Here is an 18306-nt window from a genome sequence, read left to right as displayed (position 1 = left end):
ATGACATTTTCCAAGACAAAGACAACATATAATACATAGAACATTACAACAACCCGGTAATTTGCATTTTTTTCGAAAGCACGAGTTTCATTAAAATATAAGATTAGGGATCGAGTTCATGAAGAAAACTATGCACCAAATGAATTGGCATTTGTATCACACTGCCCCATTGTCTTCTTAAGAGTGAACTATGACTGTTGAGTACATGACGTGTATTTTTTTGGAGTGCAGTCCAACAAACATAACTGAAGAAAAAAAGGAAACAACTACACATTTGGTCCCCTCATCTCACTAAACATTACTTACTGTAACGCATATGCTGATAAACCCACATCTACGGTTTGCATTTCAGGTATATTCGATTTAACGTAGGCGCTTTCATATGGTTGGCCATAGGTGTCATAATTCGTCATATTGTACGCGTACCTTAGATAACGTGCGTGTGCCTTGTTAACGAACATGCACGTTGTTTAAAGCCTGGAGCGACATCATGTGGAATAATAAGGTAGGCGCGCGTTAATAAGCAGCACGTTCGCTATTAGTGTACATGTACCTTAATAGGATACATTTCATGGCCATCCGTGTCTAAGTCAAACTCATGTACGCGTACCTAATTAACGAACATGTAACTTAGTAACGTGCGCGTATGTTAAGTTGGCCGGTAGTGTCATAATCTTAGGAAACATTACTTGTACTTCAGGTTATGGGCGTAGATATGCTCTTGTTTTCTGCTTTCGATTTTGCAAATATCACTCATGTATCCTTCTAGTTTCTAGTGGATATCTGCAGTTCGCGCCGTTTACTTTGTTGTTAATCTGGACCAGTCCGCAGTTATTTTTTGGCGCGACTGACAAAAAATATTCCTAATGTCTTGCGACCCCAACAGGTACTTGCAACGTGAGGTTTTACTGCAATCAACTCTGCTTTTGGCAAACTCAACACAATTAAATTGCGACGTATTGAGCCTTAAATCACTATTTTGACAATATTGAGCAGTTAAAATTGCACATATCTTTTATCAAGGAGTTAATAATTGTGAGATTTACACACCAAAGGTAACATATTTTTCGCCAAATCAAGTGTAGCTTTGGCCCGGCTTTGCTAAAGGTTGCCCATCCCTAGCTTAATCTACAAGGGCAAGTGCCTGTAGTAGTCTCCTTTAGCACATGGCCGATAGTGTCAGATCTATGTCAAATCCTCAAATGTTATCGCAACTGCTTAAAAAATATTTGATCACAGGCCCAAATGGCCGCACACAAATTTGTAAGAACTGGAAATGTATTTTTCAAATATTTAAAATTTGTCCTCTTAAACATTTGAACAGCGGAGTTGCGCTGTATTCTCAGCTAACCTTGTACTTTTTTAAATTTTTGTTATGGGGGCAGGGGCACATCATAATTTTGTTTTTTTCAGGTTGTTACATATATCCAATGCATGCCAGTTACTTACTGAGCAAATTATATAATTATTGGTCACCCTCCGGAACTTGGGTCGGAGATGGGTCTAGGCAATATTTCAGATAAATTCGCTCAAAGCAAAAAGTCTAGACCAACAACAGTACAAGTAATTTTACCTAAGATTATGTTGAAACCCTGTTATGTCACCACACACTCTACCTGGATATTTTAATCAAGCAAGTGCAGCAGAACAAAAAAAACAGGTAACTGACAAACTTAACTCAGCATTGGCAGATTTACAAGCGATTAAAGAAAGATTTCATGTCACAAAAAATCAAACTGAAGAAGAACTAAAAGCAGTCAAAAAAGAAAATATGGAACTGAAGAAAACATCAAAGGATTAACAATTGGAATGGCTGCCTGTTCTGATGAAGTCAATGCATTGGAACAGTATGGGAGGCGAGATTGTCTGGAGTTTAAAGGCATTCCTCACACCAAGGAGACAGATTGTCTCCATTGCAAAAAAGGTTGGAGTGATCATCAACAAAAGTGACATCAGTAAATCCCACAGACTGTCAATGCATACGCACAATACTCAGCAACCGCCAACTATAATAGCAAAGTTTTTATCAAGAAAAACTCGAGATAGTTTGTTTTAAAATCGGGCAAAGCTACAAAAACTAAACATGAAAAATATGAACAACAAAATCTTTATCAATGAAAGCCTAACAAAAGTCAATAGAAAAATATTCAATACTTGCCTTGCCTATATAAGTTTATTTGGACCAAAAATGGAACAACACTACTTAAAAAAGATAAAAAATGAAGATGATTTACGTTAGTACAAAATTCCCAGCATCCAATAAGGTACTGTACTGACACAGTCAATTAATGTAAATATGATCACCTGCAACAACAATTATTGTGATATTTTGTCTGTCAGTGTATTTTCATCCTCTTCACTTCTCACCCGTTACGACGCTCACTGTTTGCAATTTGTGGAAACCATTGAAAACGTACTCAGCGGGAAAACAATTGCAACACAATTTCCTGATATAAATGCAGATAATCTAATGACCGAGGTTTGCCAAGAAGAATCTTCGATGCACCATGACACAAAAAACGCCTTAGGCCCACATGACATTCCCATTAACCTAGTCAAATTAGCAGCACCGGTTATTTCACCAATCTTTGCCAATTGCTAAACCGCTGCATCCAAACAGCAACATATCCTAAGTGATAAAAGGGACTCTGAAAACTTAAGTAATTACAGACCAATATCATTATACCAATCTTTGCAAAAATATTTGAAACAGTTATACATAAAAGGATGATGTACTACTTACTAAAATTTGACCTTCTCACCAAATTTCAAAATGGATTTAGGCCTGGACATTCTACTGACTTAGCCATGATCACATAGTCATGGTTTTCGGGGTAAACTAAAACCCTCCTTAAGAGCTACCTAACAGGCCGACAGCAATGTGGTTTGTGGCATACCTCAGGGATCACCTTTAGGACCCCTTTTCTTCCTTATGCGCCTCCACGTTCCACACAACACTATTTTCCGATGACACATGTTTAATCATGTCACATAAAAACAAAATATTAAAATTAACAAGGTCAATATGCAATCCAATAAACCAACAGTTAATTGCTAGAAAACCAAGTTCATGCTCTTCTCCAAATGTGAAAAATTGAACAATAAATCATTTCACCTGAAAATCAATGGCATCGAACGTAAAAAAGTTGAGACAGCTAAATATCTTGCCATAGAGTTTGATAGCCAACGTTTATGTGGTTGATGCTACTATGTACAAGCATAAGCTTAAGCACCACATAGGCCAAGGTACACTACGAACTGTGTATCATGCACTAGTACACTCTTACTTAAGATATGGTCTTCTAGCATGGAGTTTTGCTAGTCCGTCACTGCTACATCCTCTAGTCTAGGGGTTCTTAACCTGGGGTTCATGAACCCCCAAGGGGTCCAAGAAGATGCATTAAGGGGTCCATGAAACGAAATACATTTATCCCCCAAATCCACGTATTTTCCCCTGTCCATAAGGTTTCGCTGTCCACGAATTTTCCTCTGTCCTCGTTTCCACTTGATCAGGCCGCAACGGCAGCCTAACATGCACTTTGAATAGTTTGAGCAATTGCGAAACCGCCTTTGATTAAAACCTAATTTCGACATTTGCAATGTATTTTTCGCAAAGGGGTCCATAGCTTTTCAAAGAATGTTTTAGGGGTTCGTGATCCAAAAAAGGTTAAGAAACACTGCTCTAGTGGTTATGCAGAATCGGGCACTGCGCTTAGTAACCAATAGCCCTTTTCACACCTGGCAACTACACGTAAAAACTAAAATTCTGCCTATTTATTTAATGCATAAACTACAACTTGGAAAGTTCGTGCACAATTACAAAAATCAACACCAGCTTTCAAAAATTATTTTACACCAGTTGCTAGAGTTCATGCCCACACAACCAGAAGTCATACTAACCACAAATATTTTCTCCCACGTGCATCAACGGAATTGGGCAAAAAAGAAACTAAATTACAAAGGCGTAGAAATATGGAACAACATTCCAGAAAACATCAAGAAGTTCAGTTTAACCGGATTCCACAAAGCACTGCACGCATTCCTTCTCAATTCATGTGCCTGCTTAACATAAATTTACACAACAACACGTGGGCGAGGTAAACACCCCAGGAATTATATGGTTGAACCAGACGCGATAATCAATTAATCAAATAATTATCGAAAACTTTCCGTCAGCATATGACCGAAGTCCATAGACATGCCTAGAAATGTGTTAACACCGTTTAATGTCTTCTGTTTAGGCAAAAGTTCATTAATTAAGGATACGAAACACATTGTTTTTTTGTTTTTTTTCAAAAACAGTTTTTTAATTGCCGATTTGTGTTTTTCCTTTTGTAACGCCTGTAACCTTGCATAGGGCCGGTTGTATAACCAAGAATGGTTCCAATTGTCCACCGCAAGTTGTACTGATTTTTCGCTAACGTTCACGAAAATAAAATGAATTGAGAACATTACAACAACCCGGTAATTCGCATTTTTTCTGAAGGCATGAGTTTCATTGAAATATAAGATTAAAGATCTAAATCATGAATGAAACTGGAAGATACTTATACACCGGGTCACAAAGTTTTTTCCAAACTTGATACACATATAAGCCTATGTGACATAGAAATCTGTGCGAATATTAACGCTACGATTTCGTGTAGTATTTTAACTCAAATTTATAAACAAAAATAACAGGTGGTGCCCCTGTTCACGCCTAAACATTAAAATTGGCACAGATTTCAGTTTTACACATACTTATATGTGGATCAATTTTGGAAAAAACTTTGTGACCAGGTGTAGTAGTATTTTCAAATGAAATGAAACTATGCACTAATGCAGTGCTTTTCAACCTTTTTGATGTGTGTCCGCACTTTTTTGTAGCACGAAAATTTCATCCGCACAATGCGGCCCAATGAATTAAATGTTTATTACTATAAGTCGTCTCTTCTGGCTAGTTGAAGTTATAACATTTCGACTCATTTCGTTACATCCTAATTAGGACTGTTGCAAAGCAACCGAAGCTTTGGATGCGTAAAGAATATTGCCACAAGCAGTAGCTATAACCAGATACTGCCGGCTGCAATTTCACAAAGGAAATTTTGCAACACAAGAGTGAAGAAAATTTAGTTGTAGAGAAACTAACTTATAACCTTATTTACTATCAGGTCAGAGTTTCCTTCGGAGATGTAAACCGCTCTAAAAAGTGAGTTGTAATCATTATTTTACGCTCGAACCAAATTGTATTTGCAAAGCCCGTGCCAGGTCCGAAAAAAAAATTTTTTCAACCATATTCTCCAACCGGACCCGAGAAGCCAGCAGGTAAGTTCCAAAACTCTTAACAGCTCAGTACAAAACTGCATCATAGTTTGTGTAAAATAAATAGGGTCTTCAGAGACGCATTTTAAACGGTCTGCGATAAATGCGACAAAACGGTTGGCCTTCATTTTAGTTACGATCCCATTTCAGCCGATCACACACATAACCAAATTACATTTAAGTGATTCCAAACTTTGGCAAAGTCAAACTTAAGGCTATTTATCGGGCGAATGTCATCCGCACCATGTTGCCCATCCGCACAACAAATTTTCACATCCGCACCAGTGCGAATGGTCCCACAGGTTGAAAAGCACTGCACTAATGAAATTGGGACTTGTATCACACTGCCCGATTGTCTTCTTAGCGTAAACTATGTCCGGACATTTGTTAGACAACCTTGGTCTTGTGTAAGCTGAAGACAGATGGCCACTGTTTCGACCTAAAAGGTCTCATCACCTTGGTCTTGGTGGATTTAAAAAAGTACAAGTTACAGAATCGCAGCACACATAACTGAAGAGAAATGGGACTTAAAAATGATCATGTGATTACATTTGGTTGGGCTTTTGCATGTCCCGTGGACTGTTTTTTTTTGTGTCATTTGTCGGTCATTAACCGAATTTTTTTTAGAAATGGTAGACTATTCGAGCGTCTCATCGGTAAGCGAAAATGCCCTATTATGTGTTGCCCCGGACGTCGTTTTTATGATTCTAGGCGAATCGTTTTCGAGCGGCCGACGGTCGATAACACCCAGCAAGATGCGGATTTTGCAATAGGGATTGTCCTTCTATTGTTTTTTTAATTAAAGAAACGCAGTATATTGCCTGTCTACCCTTGAAAGTTGCTTTTGATCGCTATAACACATAACTCACCGAATAATGGAGCGTGAAGAACAACCTAGAAAAAGATTTGAAGTTGTATCTGGCACAGGCCAATCCACCTTACTAGGATTTTTCACTCAGCCAGCTAGTGGTGTGAGTGAGAGTAAAAAAAATGCAGAGGTGGAAACGGAAACAACCGAAAGTTCGGGATGAGGGGAAAGTTCAAACATTCAAAAATGGTAAGTAGCCTTATTTTAAATAAATTTTAAAAAAATTTATAATTATTAATATTTGTTTAGGTCTGCCAAATAACGCCTCTTCAAACTTGCGTGGCTTAGCACCTTCTCCTGGCTCCGCTATGATAAAGAATCAACCATTGCTTATTGTCACGTTTGTCGAGAAGCAAAAGTGAAAAATACATTTGCGGAAGGGACGAAAGGAACTTCCGGCTCCTGCAAACTTCTTGATGATCATCGGTCCAATGCTTCAACTTATGCAATACTTTTAATGTGCACAAAGAGGGGAAGAAACCTAAAGCAACTGAGGAAATATCACTAACATTAGCTAAATTTTTAATGAAGAATTCTATATATAGTCTCCCTGGAGAAAAACTTGTATTTCTTGTTTTTTACGTGCCAACTCCACAGATAAACCTACTTGTAGAGACAGTAAAGAAATGGATGTGTCATTCGTATCTGAGGATTTAGAAAAAGAAAGCCAGCTCTCTATTCTCAACACGTCGTTTACACAAAATAATATTTCCCCTCTTTCTATCAACCAAAACGTCAACAAATTTTACAGGCCCAAAACAATTTTTTTTTGTTTTCTTTTCATTATCAACAAAAGACGGATGTGCTGGTCAATGTCAAAACTTCAAAAATCTGTTGAATCTCATCTATCATAATAAAGACTTCGGCCTAAATGCAAATTGGAACTTTTTCGCAACAAGTCATGGGAAGTCACAATCAAGCGTAGATTAATGCATGAAAGCTTAACTCGGACCACATCAAACCAAATTTTAACTGCCACAGATGCGTTTACATACTAACAATCAAGTATGAAGGAAACTTTATTTTACTTTATCACATCAGAAGAACTGAAAAGATTCATTCACAGCGTTATATACACGGCACCACAATTCCAGGCACGAGAAGTTTTCACGTTTTCATTCCGACTGCTGTTGGCTGTATTTCATTTAAGCGGACTGCAGAAGATGAAGAAGTTGCAGTAACTTTTCAATTTAATTCACATTTTTGTACAGAACATTCACTTGAACTCGACAAACCTTTTTTTGGCCCACAAAAGATTATGTGTCTTGGGTACCTTGCAATAATATTTTGAAAAAAGTCAAAGTTCCATCTACAAGTTCAACAGGGAGTGTTAATCTTCCGATGTCACTGTAGCGTTTCGGCTCTGGATTTAACTAAGCTGCCTGAAACACCGGCACACGTCAGACTCCAGATCGTGTAATCCAATGAATAGAAAACAAACATTTACCAACACAGTCGCATGGTGGCACTCATGGTCTAAACGTTTATACATGGGATATCATTGAAACACAAACACTACAGTCACCATGCCACAAATGGTGCTTCCTAATTTAGGCTTCACCACAGCAACAATATTTTACGTCTGGCGAGACAAACTCCTGCTCCCTGAAGACCTTTCCTTGCGGACTAGATGTGATCTTCAGAAAAATATGAAACATGTCAAACATTTTCAAGAAACTTTGCTTTGCATTCAGTACGACGATATGAATAACTTGCCATAAAGTATAATTCCCAGCAATAATCTTTCACCTATCATGAGATAAAAAAGCACAATTGCTTCCAAAATACCTTTTATTGTGTTTTGTACGACGATGTGATCTGTTTTTGATATATAACACATTCAACATTTTAGGCTTACATAAAAAAGGCATAATTTACAGCAATAATGTTGCACCTGTCGCTAGATGAAGAAGCACTGCTTCTTCTATAAAGCCTCAAGGCTGGTTCACACTGAACGCGGTTTGCGGCAAACTTCCGCGACTAACGGACAACGGCAAGCATGTCACACAAAACGCGGTAACAACGTCAACGGTAAACAAGTCGGTTCGAAGCGGCAAACTGCAAGGTTGAATTAATTCAACTTTTGCGCGGCGTCTTGCGACATACTGTCGATGTTGTATTAAGTACAATAGTACACTGTTTTGTTTGTAGCCAATAATAATTATAATGGAAACTTTTAATGAAATGTTAATACATTTGGTTTCACAATCGCCATTTATCTATAATACCAAGCACAGAGATTATAAGGACACTTCCAGAAAAGAAAATGCATGGGTGATGATATCTAAAGAACTTGGACAGCCTGGTAATGAAGGCAGGACTAGTTTAATTTAATCAAGAAAATCAAGTTTTTTTCATAGATTGTTGCCTTAGAAGATTGAAACAAGCTTAATGTGAACTTCCTTAATGATTTCTGACATTGCTCATTATCAATTTAGTGTTTATTTCATTTCTGAATAGTGGCAGACTGCATGAGGAGATGGAAGAGTCTTAGAGACCGTTATACAAAGTTTAAAAAAACTAGTGTGGAAAGCAGGAAAAGTGGATGTGAAGCTGTTTTAGTAAAACAGTGGGAGCATTATTCAAGTTTACAGTTTCTTGATGACCACCTCCGCCATAGATTGTATGTTCAAATAAAAGAAATTTAATTGTCGTAATTTTACCCAAATGTAAAGGGTTCATCTAAAACAAACCTTTAAATTTATTAGATTTTTTATTGTACCTCCACTTTTTATCACAAATTTAATATATTCTTAGAACTGTCAATAATTATGAGATGCTGGATCTTACCCAGCAAACTGAACATGAGGATGTCACAGTTTTGGGTGAAAAACTTCTTGTTGTGTGGTCAAATCACCAATTATACTACAGTTGCAGAGAAACTATTTTATTTAAACGTCATTTTTTGTGTATTGAAATTCCGTACAAGCGCAACTGGCATGTAGGTCAATCGCTTCGTTTCTATTTTCGCCAGATGTGTTAATCTCGCACAGATGTGTTAATCGGTTTATATTTTTAATTTCGAAATCGACGTTCCTTAATAATCGCATTTTTCTCATTTTCAAAAATATTATAAATACCGTCGCACGGCCTTAAGCCGGGGAGAATATAGAAAACGATATGGACAGAGGATAGAGAACACTTTCGAAGCGATAAAACTACGCTCTGGACGCTGCGCGTTTTGTGTTGTTTGTTTTGAATCAAGGTATGTTTGTGTTACGTTTTATGTTTGGATTAAAAGTCGCAAGGGTAGTTTCTTTGGTAGAAGTTTTTAATAGATTCAGGAGTCAGATATACGGCAGTGTTTCGTTCTGCACACCTCAGGCGCTGCAGAAATTGGTGACCCCGACGTGATATTTGGACACGCAAACTTAAACCTTCTGAAATAATAACTGCGCAATTGAAACAGCTAAACTGTATTTATTGATATTTTTTGAATTTAATTAACTTACGAAACGAGATATAACCATGTCAAGCAAGTTTTTCAGGTTTGTTCCCTGTAAGATATTTTGGCAGACAGGTACAACGAAGAAAACAAGCACTTGGGTATTTCGAAAAGGTTTGGTGCATTTTTTATTGCGTTAAAACGTTGTATAATTAAGCTCAATGCCAAACTGCTTTGAAAAGCATGTTTTGTTGAAACGTAAGTAAATGTTAATTATTGTTACGTAATGCCTAACCAGCATTTTAGTGGTTACGTCATATGTCAACCTTATATAATGTTGTGCAGATATTATTAAATACTTTTTCAAATTTCGTTGATTAATACATGACTCCGAATCGTCAATTAATTACTTTTTATTGCGGGACTTACGGCTTCTTAATACCCGAAATCGAATTAACATCGGACGTGGATAACCCTATTTGTTGTCTGTGATAAAGGATACGGTATAACAATGATTTTAGATTTGTTATTGTCATGGTTAATTCCAAAACGTAAACTTTTATATTAATTAATCAACTTGTCAATAGGAAAAAAACAGGAGAAATGCATAATTTACAGAATGGTGTTTTCAGTGAGCAATCACAGGGCTATCGCGCTGGTCGCGACGCATTCACTCAATGCACACATTTTTTTCTTCACATTACCGGACAACTAGTCCGAAGAGCAGCACGTGACTGCTAGTCGCACGGCGCACCTGATGACGCCTCAACTTCGCAAGTGACCAGAAGCCACACGCTTGGTTGCTGAGCCTGAAGCCATGCATTGTGCAGTGGGTGAATTAAAAATCCACTTAGTGATTTACCCATTAGCTCATTTTGCACTGGTAACTTTCAATGCGACTATTTTTTTTTATTTTCCTCAGACCGCAGCTTGATGCATCACACACATATATTTGCACTGCGTGTCAACAAATTGCCTTGTGGGAGATTCGTGATTACGGCCAAAACACGAGTTACATTTCACATTGCAACACCTTTCCCATAAAGCCCGTCACCTAGTGGACTGTATTAAATGCCAATCCTGGAAATTACTAAAGACATGTTTGATTTTTTCACTGTTAATTTGAACTTTTGACACATGACAATACTCAAACCTATTATTATTTGTATATTATCCTCAAGTTCTCTGTCCTTGTTGTTGTTCCAGCGCTTGAATTAAATGTCACTTGCTTCATCGCAAAAACCGAAGCTGTTTGTCACGCAAATATAAAAAGAAAATTACTAACAAAACACCTGACAAATCATGACAACGCGCGATACGTATGTAGTAACTTAGGCCTAGAAAATTTAACTGTTGTTTGTTCGAGAATGTCTACAGATTGCAACAACGATCTACGTCGAACTTCAGTGCACGTTCAAATGCTACTGGACGTTTCAACGATATATCGATTCACGAAGATGTTCGGCACGATTAAACCTCAGCGTGCTAATCCAAGACGCACGTTAACACCTGACATTCACCCAACAAACACTTTCGCAGCGGGGGACTTTCTGCAGAGAAACTATTTTATTTAAACGTCATTTTTTGTGTATTGAAATTCCGTACAAGCGCAACTGGCATGTAGGTCAATCGCTTCGTTTCTATTTTCGCCAGATGTGTTAATCTCGCACAGATGTGTTAATCGGTTTATATTTTTAATTTCGAAATCGACGTTCCTTAATAATCGCATTTTTCTCATTTTCAAAAATATTATAAATACCGTCGCACGGCCTTAAGCCGGGGAGAATATAGAAAACGATATGGACAGAGGATAGAGAACACTTTCGAAGCGATAAAACTACGCTCTGGACGCTGCGCGTTTTGTGTTGTTTGTTTTGAATCAAGGTATGTTTGTGTTACGTTTTATGTTTGGATTAAAAGTCGCAAGGGTAGTTTCTTTGGTAGAAGTTTTTAATAGATTCAGGAGTCAGATATACGGCAGTGTTTCGTTCTGCACACCTCAGGCGCTGCACAGTCATCATTATTTACAAATTATGATATACACCTAAATGTAGATTTGGAAGAAGTACAAGCAGACACAAGTGTAGCTTCAGAAAAAGTGAAGCCTCTTAAAAAAAGAAATGAAACCCAATTGAGTTTTCAATTTTTCATGTGAATTAGTTTAAGCTTTTGAAATGTTGGTAATGGTATGATTGTACATGATTTTTGATGTGTTGTTTTCCACTTAAATCAGAAAAAATTAATAGTTTTTTGTTTTCAGGATAAAATATATGAAATGATAGAAAAAAAATGCAAAGCTATTGAAGCAGCAATGGAATCATCCAAAGGACACAGTGATGATGCTGCTGCTCAATTTGGGAAGCTGATTGCAATTAAACTGCGGTCAATGGATGAAGTGAAAGCTGACCATGCTATGACCCATATCTTGCAGTATATTTGTGAGTTGCAACATAAGTAAACAATAAAACACATTTACACTGACTGTTATCAAAAATAAAATTATGATTGTTTTTAAAACTTGTGTGAGTTTTATGTTCGGGTAACAACAGAGTTTTGCCATGGCAGTTGACCGACATCTGAAACAAAAAAATCCTTGAAATGATCCCTCACTTGTGCAGCATTACGAGTGTAGTTATTGGAGCTTATTTGGCCTAGTTCTTGGAGGTTGTTTCCAATAGTTTCCGCTCTCCAGGACCCTGGTACAAGTTCACCATTATCCTCTCTATCTAGTAGGTGTGAAGGCAAGTAACTTTCATCCCCTTGGTCTTGAAGAAAGTTGTGAAGGGAACAAGCGGCCTTGGTAATTAAAACTGCTTTGTCTACGTTAGGTATTATAGGTCGCCTGAAAATTCGCCAACGTGTAGATAAAATTCCAAATGTATTTTCAATTACCCGCCTTGCTCTTGAAAGCCTATAGTTAAAAATTCTTTTGTCAGTTGGCAAGAAATGACCCGGATAAGGCATCATTAGGTTGTTTCTGAGTGGAAAGGCTGCATCTCCAACAAAACAATAGGGTACAGTTGTTGTTGTATTCGGGAGACAACGAGGAGCAGGCAACGGTAAGTTGCCGTGCAACAATTGCTGGCCGAAGATTGAGTTTGAAAAAACTCCCCCGTCGCTGTGTCTTCCGGAGTCTCCTATATCGACGTACGAAAACTTGTAATTAGCTGTGCAGCAAGCCATCAATACAATGCTGAAGTGCCCCTTGTAGTTGTAAAACTCTGAACCTGACATCGGCGGGGCTTGGTGTGTCCTGTTTCTCTATTAAGGGCTGAACCAGCGATAAAAGCAAATCATATGAAGCAGTGTCCATCCGAAAATACTTATGGAAACTCTGGGGGTCGTTTCTCATTTCTTGCACCAGATTTTGCTCGCCCATATTTTTTCTCTTCTGCAATATGGGTCTCACCCACCACCTTCGTTTCTGTTGCTTCATTAACAATAGGAGAATAAGGTTTTGCTGTTCAAGCAATAAAGAACACACAAGTTCATCCATGACCACTTTTACTACAACTTTACTGGTGACAAGATAAGGAAAATAAGCTAAAAATGGTCCACTACAGAAAATATACAAACCTTTGACCTTGTTTGACCCCGTCGCGCAGACAACACTAGACGCTAACGCTGCGTGGCGCCGTCGAGCAATGTGAACGTTGTGCGGTTGGCGACATTGACGCTAGGCGGTTTCCGCAATCCGTTTACGATTTGCGCGTTCAGTGTGAACCAGCCTTTACCTTGCGTTCAGCATGATGAAATGATGTACATGATAACATGACACATTAACCATATAGGCCTTGATAATGTTTTGCATTGTCAATGTAAATTAACCTTTAAATTTGTGTGTGTTTTTGTAAACATTAAAACAACTTACCCAGATGTACTTGGCACATCTTTATGCTCCATCGTATCTAAAATGAATACATGATTTGCACCAACGCCAATGCGCGAGAATCGGGGTCATAGGTTAAGTTTTGCTATGCGCGTTTTGTTGTGTAGAAAATGATTGGTCTTGGTTGGCAAATGTCAAATATAACAACAGTTTTGGGATGTTTTTAAATAAACACCTTAAGCATGGCATAGGCGTTGCGGACGTGGACAGTTGGGAGTTTGCGGGAACATTGTAAGCTGTTTGGTTTGCAAACCCATAACAAAACAAAGTCGAAACATGTTGCTTTGGTCTTTTCCGCAGATGTTATGGGTGTGCAGTAAAGAATTAAGTTGTTAAATCACCAAGGGTAGTAGCCTACATAAGTATTTTACGTTTTTCTGAAAAAGAGCAACTGCTTGACCCATGTGATGGCATTGCAAAGACAATCTGCTTTGTCTAAATGAAAACGATGTCGATTTACGTGGGCAAAAAGCTCCTAAATGTCAACCTATAAGCAGAGCATTTTAATACCTGGAGTCTCATTATATTAAACCTTTAAAATGCTGCCTACTGCAGAAGTACTGATTTTTCACATCCAAGTGTACACCATCCCAAAAGATTCTCCTTGTGTTAGACCATCTGGAGAAATTTTGCGGGCATACTGCACCTGTACAGGTAAGTTGTTTGGGTAGTCCTATTAATTGTGAAGTAGCCGAAAATAGGAAATCAGTCTGCCTTGAAACCATGGCATTTTTTAGATTAAATCAGAACTGCAATCACATTGCAGCATCGAGCTGAAACTACAGCAACTAAATTAAGAGAAATCGTGTACTTCACTTCTCTTTCAGAGGAATGTATCAAACTCAAATTTTATAGCTTCATTGAAAGCTAAAGAAATAGATTTCTAGCAATCGGGTTTATATCTTTAAAAGCACATTGTTAAACTGCCCTTCTTATGTTGTACTTTGTTCAATGCCTTTGTTTGTTCCTTTCAGTTTACTGTCATATTACCTCGTGTAATTGACATTTGTATTAACACTAAAGTATGCATTTCTGTGACAAAAACTTTCCAGAGAGCAACAATTTAAAATAAACCATGTGAACAATATTTCTTCTGAATAAGTAGTTCCATTAGATTACACAGAGCAGCACATATCATGACAATATCAACAAAATACAAAACATTTTCAACATATATAAGATGATTGGCAAATTGTTTAGTTTTCTGGACCTCCTACCAGGTGGCTTCAATAAATCACAACATCTTACAAGCAACTCCTCACAAACGTGAAAAATCCTGTCAGCCATCACAAAGTCGCCAAACAGTGGTGTGTAGACTGCCTCTTCCATAAGAAACAAAATGAAACTGTCTTGATTTGCAATTACATTTTTAGGAGCAGTCAATAATATATTAACTTTGTTGTAAGGAGGTTTTTGGGCTAGGATAGGTCAACATTCAAGTCAATACTATGACTTTTTAGTTGCCATGAAAGAAATTTGGTTAATGTTGCTATGATTCTTGAAACCGATGAGCAAGAAATGCCAAATCTCAGTGCTAAATCTTGTTGCAACAGTTCAAATCAAAATCTCATCATCGAATAACAGACATATACAGATTTGTTTGCTTCTTGTTGCATTGCAACTTAATCTTTCCAGTAATTCATCCCAACAGATCTCTTGTCTAGTAAATTAAAAACTGATTTTTTGCAAAGTTTTACCAGTTCAAAAGTTGTCAGAAAGTTAAATCCACATCGGCATTATTGCAATACATTTTGTTTTCGGTTTAAAGAGTTCACTTGCATCTGCAACTACCACCTGCATCCAATATAGAACTTGGTTCAATTGTTTCCTGACATGTACTTATGTTGGGACTATTTAAAGTTGTTAGGGCTCTTTACTTGCTTGTCAACCAGATGGTGGTTTCCTAGCTTTTCGTTTAAATAAAAAATTATTGTCATAGAAACTACATACATTATACTTTGCGTTAAGGTAGTTTCAAACGACCGGTATTTTCACCGTCACAATTATGACAAACACATGTGTCTCGTTGATTGTTACGTAGCGCAGCTATTACGCAATAGATTTGTTTGTTACTTCATAATTACTAAATCTGCAATAGACCGAGTGAAACAAAAATGTGCCGCTTTCAGTAAAGGTGGTCCGTAATTAAAGTGTTTAAAACTTAGTGCTAGAACAACATGATTCGGTGTAAAAACAAAGTGACACGAAACGGAATTCGCGTCTATTGCCTATGTTTAGGGCGATACGACTGACGAAATGTTTTTTGCGTATTTCTAACACCTGGAAAAGTCACCCTTAAAATTTTAAAAAACGTTAAAAAATCGACGCCTATGACCAGCACCATAGAAACAGAAAATCTGATTTCAAACAATGCTAAACATACCACACTGCAGAGGCTATCTGATGCAGTATCAAGCTCTAAATGATGTCAATGTCTCACAGCTTTTCTAAAATGTTCTAAATTGTAGGTTTTTCTACACATCCAACGTATTTTTGTACATATTGTTGACGCAAGGTCGTTTCGGCATTGTGTGCCAATACCGAGGCATTAAGTTTGAAAGAATGGTAATGATGTGTATGTGGGATGCCAATGTGTTATGAACAGAACAAGCAAACACAATACAACCTTGGAAAGGCAAGTAAAGCAATAAGATACGACCTCAATATCCGTGAAGAATGTGTTTACACCAGAACCTCGTTTGAGTAAAATGGTTAGTGAATAATTTAGGTTAACACAGAAATTACCGCATTTGTGTATGTTTTAGTTAAGAAGGTCAGAAGCAGCAGAGAAGAATAGCGCGAAACTATTGTTGCAGTTGGCTTGTTCGATGAATCAAGCAAAGCATTTAGTTGTAAAATGACAAAGTTTATTACATTATGGAAGAGGTCGTTTAGGATCACATAGGAAGCAATAGCACTATATTGTTTTGTGGACCCCACAAGAAGGTTTGATGGGGTCAAAATTTTTCTAGTGTAATTCTTTACAATTGTTGTATTTTTTCATACATTTGCAAATTCGTCAGTAAGTTTACATTTGCTTTCTCAGCAAGTTTTATGCGACAAAGCGAACAAACCAGCGCATAAAAATGTTACCTGCAGCATTTACCACCCCTTTTTAGCTGCGTAATTTTATTTTTAAATATTCCAATGTGTTATACAGCAATTAACAAAGTACAAACTCCGCCAGTAGAAATCATTCGTAGCACGGACGCACGACAATACCCTGTGTGACGACACACACCAGGCTTTCGTCGAATCTGCGTCCGACTTTGAAGTTACGGGTTAGTGTGCTAACCGTTACGGACCCTAGAGGCGCTACGAAGCAAATTTAAAAAGACCCGCTCACGTAAACAGACCTATTGCGACCCCAAACCTGAATGGCCAGGATATCATGGTGTGGTAAAAAAAAGACATAATACTTACCCCGAAAGATTGGCAAGTAAGCCGGGTGTGGGTTATAACCTGACATTCCCAGTTTCGTGTGTGGTACGATTGCTGAAAACCAGCGGTTGTGTACGAATTTATTCCTGGTTCAAACACGTGTTCGCTGCTCAAAATTCAGTCCTGGCGGATTCATATAGTTCATCTCAAGAAATTGTGGCGCAACCTCAATTACCACGCCAAATTATCAACACGAATTTACATGGACTTTTAAGTCAGCTGTTTCGTACTGACAGGCTGTAAATTACATAAAAAATCAATATTTCCGATATTACCATATCTTTTGTAGTTTTTGAGAAAACTGGAAGGCGTAAGAGTATTCAAGTGAAATTTTTATGTTTAATTATATATATTACCTGTCTCTGTCCTTCATGGGATACCAAAATATGGAGAGGAATAGGGAGTATTGGATTCAAACAAACAACACCTGGGGTCGTCCACCAAAATGCCTAGCTGTATGGCTGTGCTTGCCGTGGACACAAACTTCGTTTCTCAGGCTATCCATGGGTGATAATCTCCAACAGTGTTTGCAGCTGAACATCTTATTACTGTCCCACACCGTTTTATGTATTGAAGGTGAATTAATCACCATTTCCACGTACGCGTCAACAGCATCAGATTCGTGGCAAGAGGCGAATTATGGACAGGTTCGAGAAAAAGTGTGCGCAATAAACATGTGTTCTAAAGCAATTATGAGAGAACATTTTGGCAAATGAAACTAACCGAAGAGAGTTCAAAGTTTTGTACATTTAGCACGTCTTTCGGGAGGTATCGCTTAGTTCGTTAATCTTTCGGCATATTCCCTTTTTTCATGAAGCAATTCATTTGTTGTATGAACATAGATATACATTTACAGTAGACCTGATTTTGTTGGAACGGAATGCAAGCCCATGGTATTTATATTTTCTAATTCGCTAAATCAGTGTGGTCCAACTAAATTTTGTCGCGGTCCGTAACAAACCATTCGTTTATCCCGCGGGCCAGTGTTATTACAAAATATCTTGATTACACGTATCTGCGGAATTACGGAACGAAATTTATTTAGAAAACTGCTAGTTATGATGTGACAATTGTGGTTGAGCTGCTTCTTTTAACAAAAGGGGTCGTGTCCACGGAAATTTTGGTTGTGGTCGGGCCAAAATTTGCCTGCAGTTGGACCGTGCTGCGCTAAATGATTGTCCATTGCGAATGCAAATGCTTATGACACGTTTAATGCGGACACTTTTTCTCGAACTGTCCACAATTCGCCTCTTGTCACGGATTTAAACCTGTTGACACGTACGTGGAAAAGGTTCTTGATTCACTTCCAATACACAGGACAGTGTGGGACAGTATTAAGGTGGAAACCAGAAAAGATGTTCAGTTGCAAACACTGTTCAGAGACCAAATCCAAGTTCTGTTACACACCTTTGTAGTCTGTAG

General features: G+C 37.8%; 1 protein-coding gene across 1 annotated transcript; it reads left to right on the top strand.

Moving 5' to 3' along the window:
- Positions 1-8335: 8335 nt before the first annotated feature.
- Positions 8336-11709, top strand: LOC145909685 (transcription factor Adf-1-like). The gene is made up of 4 exons (XM_082997041.1): positions 8336-8474; positions 8630-8792; positions 8927-8994; positions 11609-11709. Exons 1-4 carry the CDS (start codon positions 8336-8338, stop codon positions 11707-11709), a joined length of 471 nt encoding a protein of 156 aa, XP_082853167.1.
- The last annotated feature ends 6597 nt before the right edge of the window (positions 11710-18306 follow it).

The sequence above is a fragment of the Ascidia mentula genome, chromosome 7 (genome assembly GCF_947561715.1).
Source record: "Ascidia mentula chromosome 7, kaAscMent1.1, whole genome shotgun sequence".
In the NCBI taxonomy this organism is placed as follows: Eukaryota; Metazoa; Chordata; class Ascidiacea; order Phlebobranchia; family Ascidiidae; genus Ascidia; species Ascidia mentula.
This window is presented reverse-complemented; position numbering and strand designations above follow the sequence as displayed.